Raw genomic sequence first — 7,500 nt, 5'->3', positions numbered from 1 at the left:
TCTTTTTCCACTATGAAGAACAGTTTTTTGCTCTAAAAAGTTTGCATAGTAAATTGGTGTTAAACTTTCTTCATGGGACCATCAATACCAATAAAGAAAATTTATTTCTTAAAAGGGAACATCATGCCATTCCAAGCCCATCAGACACACCAACACAATCTCACAGCAATTAGTAACTTTTTGATTTAGTGGCTAATTCGTATAATCTCATTCGTACGATTTAGTATGATTTGCTCATCCCCCAATGACGGTTGGGTTTAGGGACAGGGCTGGGTGCCACGCCTCCTTTTTAAAATCGTAGATTTTCTTATGACTACTCGTACAAATTCGTTTGAGTTAGCCACTAAACAGACACAACGTAAAATCCTTACATTTTCTCATGAGATGAGGCTGGATACACAGTAAGGGTAATTTCAAAACACAAATTAATATATTTTTATTGAAATATCAAAGCTTTCTGTACCTCCTTTGACAGTCCAAGTAACCGAAAAAAAAAGACTTTTGATTTTTAATATTTGATTTCAGATATAATTCAGATGTAATTCAGAGTTGTCATATTTGGGTGAATTATACTTTTAAAAGTGTATTCAAAGCCAATGTTTTTTGGTCATTTACTTAGCATTTTGTTTTTTTTCTGTGAAAAACAATGAGGTTTTATAGTTTGGAAGCTTTTTAATAAGAGTAATATGAACTTTTAAACAAAAATCATTCAGAATTAGGGCTGAACAATATATTCTTCAATATATCGAGAATCGATATCACAATGTGTTTATCTGCAATTGTCACATCGCATGATTAGATTGTTTATTAAAGATTAATAGATGAAGAGAATTTTAAATATCACAATGGCCATAGTATTTAAGTCCAGAAATTGAAAAATCAAAAGTAAAATAACTTTACACTTCCTAGAAAACACTTTTATTTTTGCTCTGTCATATTTATATATGCTTGTAATTTATTATATTTTATGCTGATGCACTGCACAGAAAAAGACTTGATCATCCCAGTTGATCTAAATTCATAAAATATTTTCAAATTGAGCTTTCCAAATCAACCAGTTGAAATTATATTTATATTGCAATAATTACTGCAGCAAAATAAAATTTTGCAATGTCAGATTTTTTCAGTACCGTGCAGCCCTGCTCAGAATTATGAGTTTGACTCATAGTTTTGACTTTTTCCTTCAAAATTTTGTAAAAATTAAAGTAAATTTTGTAAAAATAAAGAGTTTTTTATCTTTTGTTTTCAAGTTAAAATCAGTTAAACTTTTTTTTGTGTAAGAAAAATATCAGATTTGTGAGATAAACAGTTTCATTTTTTATTCTGTGGTTTAAGCTTCTGTAAATTAGGCTTGCATTCACTATGCAAACTAGTCATACAAAGCAAATGAGAAATGAAGCTGAATAACAAATTAATACACTTAAAACGTTTTTTTTTTTTGTTTTTTTTACCAAACACACTCATCAAATGGCTTCAAACGACTTGAAATAGGATTTTGTGCATCTTTTTTGAAGCTTGGCTAAAATCACTGTGCATTTTAAATGTAAAACATCATTGTTGTCACAGAAAAGAGAGAATAAAAGATTAAATTAGTTAAAAATCCAAATTCATTTCAAGGCAGATCCATCAACTCTTAACTTGAAGTCTCCCTCTCATTGTCTGTGTGTCTGGAGCAGTGTGGTTTCTTCAAGAGGGCTGTTTACTACAGGATCATGCCAAAGTACCAAGGTGTGAAAGTCCGCAAAGAGGAACGCTACAACCTGGCCTTCCAGCCCGAGCAAGACCTCAGCAAGAAACTCTGGGTGACCAACTGGACAGAAATGCATGAATTTTACTACTGACGTCTTCACTCTCTCCATCCATCCAGAGCCAGGAGGAGCGTGATGATTGGACGATGTGATTTATTAACCCCGCCTCCACTCGAAGGACACTGGACATCGCCGTTGCTCAAACACAGTGAGAACAAGTTTGGAAGCGTTTGTTGGTCTGTGTGCAATAGAGTTGTAGACCATTAAACTGCTTTCAACAAAGCCAGATTATCTGGGATAATATGTAAATATGTTTTGAATTTTGTGCATATTGTATGACGTTTCATTCCGTTTCTTATGATAGCTTTTAATCAGGGTTGCTTTTTATATGTATTGAGATCAGTTGGAGTTTAGAGTTGGTCATTTTTACTCATCGACATCCCGCTGAAACCGAGCAGACGTTAAACTTTGTTAATGATTTCGTTTGCATTGAAATAAGTTGCGAAAAATAAACAGAGTTGCATTTTACGGTCAAAACCTGACAAACTCTTTGAAAGAGACAGAAATAGGCTGCGTCCGGAATCGCCTACTACAACGTAGGTACTGCATTTGAATTTAACCCTCAGGGGTCTAACGTCCCATTCACACGGGGCTTCAGCGTCAACAATTGACTGAAGGCGTGTCTGAAGTTGAAGCTGAAGCGATCGTCATAGAAGCGTCAGCCAATGAAATACAGTTAGCAATAGGCCACTGTCTAGCTGGTGTATTTGCATACAGCGATCTGATTGGCTAACGCTTACGTTGGCGCTTAAAAGGTTGAGCTAGTCCCAACTTCTGCAGCAACGTCTCTGAAGCGGCGTCGACAGATCCACCATGCAGTTCGGCAACGCCTGACGTCACCCATTCAAAGTGAATAGGAAGCGTTGACGCTGAAGCCCCGTGTGAATGGGGCGTAAGGGTGTTTTGGGGCCGTGGAGAAGTTTTGACATGCACTGACATTTGTGTTGTTTTCAGTATCTTAAAAACATATTAATGGCTAAAGTGTGATAATACTGTAAACAGCACAAGCTGGGCTACAATAATACCTGAGCAGCATGTTTGTTTGTGTTTGTGTTTTTGAGAAAGAAACGTTTATGCGTAGTTAGTGAAAAACTAAAATTTAAAGTTACTAAAACAAGGCCGTGAAACACACAGACAACATTTGTTCACAAGACTTTTGAGAACTGGATCTTGTAGCCTAGTGTTTTTGCTTCAAAATGATGTGAGAATCATCTTGTTTGCTTGCTCACAGAAAACAATGTAATGAATTTAAATTTCTTAGTCACTTTCTGAGTGAAAGTGGTCTATTCGAGAATCATTACTAATGCAGTGAGTCACACCTGAGAAGACAAAGACCTGAATAATGAGCCATCAGACAGGTAAGACTAATCTGAGGAAAAGATAACTTTATTTTTTATGTTTACAGTTTATTTAAAATATATTTAGCTATCACACAAAATAACTCGAGATACACTTGTGAGAGTCAGTGCACTGTATAAAACTCTGTAAACTATATTAACTCCTGGGGGTTAAATGTACTACTCGGCCATTAGAAAAGTACGAACTATACAGTAGTGTATGTCATTCATCACGTGATCTACCTGCGTCAGTTGTTTCTTTACTCCCATTCATGAATTCTCTCGTGGTACATCATTTGGTTATTTCAATCGGCTGCCATTTTAAAAAAACGAAAGCAAGGCTGCAATGGGAAGAAACCTAAAAGTATAGGAGTATATACAGTACCACTGTAAACATTGCAGCAACATGCTGTGGGCTACAAACCTCCAGCTGTTGCTGCGATTTCAAAATGCAGATATGGTGTAAACATCACTTTAATATCATTCAGTGAAGTATAGTTTAAACAATTATGGATTAAATTTTCCAACAAAAATTATATTCTAGGATCAACATAGATCGCATCGTACTTCTACATCCTCCCATGGAGGAAAATGACAATGTCCAAACCACAAAGTTCCTATCAACATTAAAGTGTGTGTGCATGTGTATACTTGTTTTTATATCATGACGAATGTTCCATAGTAGATTTTGTTCCAACCATGGTTGTCAATGGCTTTATTTTCCCAACATTCCTCAGAATAATTTTTTTGTGTGTTCAACAAAAGAACAAAACACTTATCAAGAAAATAGTGAGAAATCTTTCAATTTTGGGTAAACTTTCCCACTATCAACCTAACAATTAAACATAGAAAAACTTTGAAAACATAGACTTCACATACCTTCACCTTAGAATTCTAAGGTTCTATCTGACATTTTTTGTCAAAATTGATTTATTGACATATTCTTATTAACAACTTATTTACAACATTGATGTTTTTTTTTTAATATAAGTTGTTTACATTTTAAGACCTTTTATTTAAAAAAAACAAATGTTACACACATATTGTTTGCTATGGAATGCAAAATACTTTGAAGCTCAATATCTCAAAATCATCCAGAACGCAGATAGAACCTTATAATTAGAACCTCATAATTCCGAGGTGACGATACAGTTACTTACTCGCTAGCCTTTGGCTTAGTCCCTGATTTATCTGGGAGTTCCACAGTGGAATGAACCACCAATTACTTTTACATATATTTTATGTGGCAGAACATGCAAAGAAATAAAAAAACTGTTTGAATAAATGTGAAAATTTGGGATCAGAATGGCTAAAAATGCATTTTATAAATATACTATAATAATTTTTGATTTTTCTTTCACTGTATAACCAAAAATCAGTTCACATAGATACACATCTACACTTTTTGAGTGAGCCATTGTTTTTTTTTTTTTTTTTTGCTTTGCGGTTTGTTGTCAAGTTTTGTTTTGTTTTTGGAAATTCCCAGTTTTAATGCGTTTATTTTACTTTTACAAATGCTGAATTTTAAAATTCAGTGGAACCACTACTACTGTAACTGCTCTCCTGTTGTTGCAAACTATCTTTCCAGTAGAGAATGTTGATTTCATGATTGAATAAAGACTGTAATTTCTATATAAAATAATATTTGTAATGCCAAGCCACATCATTGCTGCTGATTTCATTTCAAAACAGCTCATATCCTTCCACTTTCAACAAGGTTAAACATGCTCAGCATTGTCCAAACATAAAATTCCGACAGCAAGCAAGGCTTAAACATCTTTATAATTATTTTTTAATCTATGGTAATAATCATAATAATTCAGTAGTCATGTCAAAGCAGTAAGTAAACCGGCTTAAAACATTGCAAGAGTTTGATGCTTTGTTTTCAGTGAGGACTTGGAGAAACTTGTTCATGCTTTTATCAGCAGCAGGATGGATTACTGTAAAGGACTCCTCACTGGCCTTTCCTAAAAAGACAGTCAGAAAGTTGCAGCTCATCCAGAACGCTGCGGTCAGGATTTTGACCAGAACCAGAAAATCCGAGTACACCACACCTGTCCTCTTTACACTGGCTCCCAGTTACATTCAGAATAGATTATTACTTGTCTAAAAATCACTAAATGGTCTAGGATCTCAATTACAGATATGCTTACAGAATAAAAAACCAAACAGATCCCTCAGATCTTTAGGATCAAGTAAATTAGAAAATCAAGAGTTCAGTCAAAGCAGATGGAATCCGCATTCATCTACTAACAGCGCCCTCTGCTGCTGGAATCAGCTTCCAGAAATGATCAGATGTGCTCCAATATTAGGCGCATTCAAAACAAGACTGAAAACACATCTGTTTAGCTGTGCCTTTACTGAATGAGCACTGTGCTACGTCCAACAGATCATTATTTTGTCTTTCTTTTCTTTTTCATTCCTTTAACACATATTTATCTGTTTTTAATAATTTTTGATTCTTTTAATAATTTTTTTATTGTTTTTTATTCTTGTTTTTGTAAAGCACTTTGAATTACCATTGTGCATGAAATGTGCTATAAACCCAAACTTGCCTTGCCTAATATTTTGTAAAAGTCGTCATGTAAAATATTGAAGACAAAACTATTAGCCCTCCTATAAAATTGTAACTCTTCTCCAAATATTTGATGTGAAATAGTGATATTTAACAGCATAAGTGGATATGACTTTCTTCATTTACTCTGTTAAATTTCACTAGTTTACAACACAAAATATTTGGAGAAGAATTACAATTTTACAAGAGGGCTAATAAAATATATATTGACCATTTTTACATAAAGTATTCTAGCCAAGCTAAAAAAACAAAAACATATATATATATATATATATATATATATATATATATATATATATATATATATATATATATATTTTGTGTGTGTGTGTGTGTGTGTGTGTGTGTGTGTGTGTGTGTGTGTGTGTGTGTGTGTGTGTGTGTGTGTGTGTGTGTGTGTGTGTGTGTGTGTATGTGTGTGTGTGTGTGTGTCTGTGTCTGTGTGTGTGTGTGTGTATACAGTTGAAGTCAAAATTATTCGGCCCCCTTTGAAATTTTTTAGCTTTTTGAAATATTTCCCAAATTATGTTTAACAGAACAAGGACATTTTCACAGTATGTCTGATAATGTTTTTTCTTCTGGAGAAAGTCTTATTTGTTTTATTTCGGCTAGAATAAAAGCAGTTTTTAATTTTTTAAACACTATTTTAAGGTCAACATTTTTAGCTCCTTCAAGCAAAATTTTTGATAGTCCACAGAACATACCATTGTTATACAATAACTTGCCTAATTAACCTAACCTGCCTAGTTAACCTAATTAACCTAGTTAAACCTTTAAATGTCACTTTAACCTGTATAGAAGTGTCTTGAAAAATATCTAGTAAAATATTATTTACTGTCATCATGGCAAAGAAAAAATAAATCAGTTATTTGAAATCAGTTAAAACTATCATGTTTAGAGATGTGTTGAAAAAATCTTCTCTCTGTTAAACAGAAATTGGGCAAAAAATAAACAAGGGGGCTATAATTCAGGGGGGCTCATAAAGTCAGAATTATTAGCCCCCTTCAAATTTTTTTCTTCTTTTTAAAATATTTTCCAAATGGTGTTTAACAGAGCAAGTAAATTTTCCCTGTGTGTCTGATAATATTTTTTCTTCTGGAAAAAGTCTTATTTGTTTTATTTCAGCTAGAATAAAAGCAGTTTTAAAATTTTTGAACACCATTTTAGGGACAAAATTATTAGCCCCTTCAAGCTATATTTTTCTCGATAGTCTACAGAACAAACCATCGTTATACAATAACTTGCCTAATTACCCTAACCTGCCTAGTTAACCTAATTAACCTAGGTAAGCCTTTAAATATCCCTTCAAGCTGTATAGAAGTGTCTTAAAAATATCAAGTAAAATATTATGTACTTTCATCATGGTAAAGAGAAAATAAATCCATTATTAGAGATGAGTTATTAAAACTATTATGTTTAGAAATGTGCTGAAAAAATATTCTCTCTGTTAAACAGAAATTGAGGAAAAAATAAACAAGCAGTCTAATAATTCAGGGGGGCTAATAATTCTTACTTCAACTGTATATATTAGAAACGAGTCCTTAGAAATGAGTTATTAAAAATTTCACTTTTAAAACAGTAAACGAAGCCAAAACCTCTTTATAATTCTTTATGTTTTATAAAGGTTTACCAATAAAACCAATCAGAAACGGTTAAAACTATACAAATGATTGAAAACAGCAGTCAGACATCGAAAAAATTTGTACAAATAAATTACAGAAGTCACCGTTCATTGCATAGTCAAACAAATTTGACCAAAAAAATAATAAATATACATTAC

The 7,500-nt window shown here is 33.1% G+C and overlaps 2 protein-coding genes across 6 annotated transcripts in view; one reads left to right on the top strand and one right to left on the bottom strand.

Annotated features, from left to right (window-relative positions):
- itga3b (integrin, alpha 3b) overlaps window positions 1-4,806 on the top strand; it is a 78,984-nt gene extending 74,178 nt beyond the window's left edge. Inside the window, exons 26-27 of one of the 4 annotated variants that reach the window (XR_015503234.1) lie at window positions 1,677-2,383; window positions 2,684-4,806. Coding sequence is in view for 1 of the 4 variants with exons in the window: in XM_087274527.1 (XP_087130653.1) it covers window positions 1,677-1,841 (165 nt within the window). In the remaining 3 variants the exon portion in view is untranslated. 4 annotated transcript variants of the gene reach the window in all.
- The window catches only part of ace (angiotensin I converting enzyme (peptidyl-dipeptidase A) 1), a 75,091-nt gene that overhangs the window by 15,967 nt on the left and 51,624 nt on the right, over window positions 1-7,500 (bottom strand). The window contains exon 25 of one of the 2 annotated variants that reach the window (XM_087275794.1): window positions 7,316-7,500. This exon is cut by the window's right edge and continues 292 nt beyond it. The exons of the other annotated variant lie outside the window; for it this stretch is intronic. The gene's annotated coding sequence lies outside the window, so the exon portion shown is untranslated. Of the gene's footprint in view, window positions 1-7,315 lie in introns of those variants that run through there. 2 annotated transcript variants of the gene reach the window in all.

This window comes from Danio rerio, chromosome 12, assembly GCF_052040795.2.
Source record: "Danio rerio strain M-AB ecotype USA chromosome 12, GRCz13ab, whole genome shotgun sequence".
NCBI lineage: Eukaryota > Metazoa > Chordata > Actinopteri > Cypriniformes > Danionidae > Danio > Danio rerio.
This window is presented reverse-complemented; position numbering and strand designations above follow the sequence as displayed.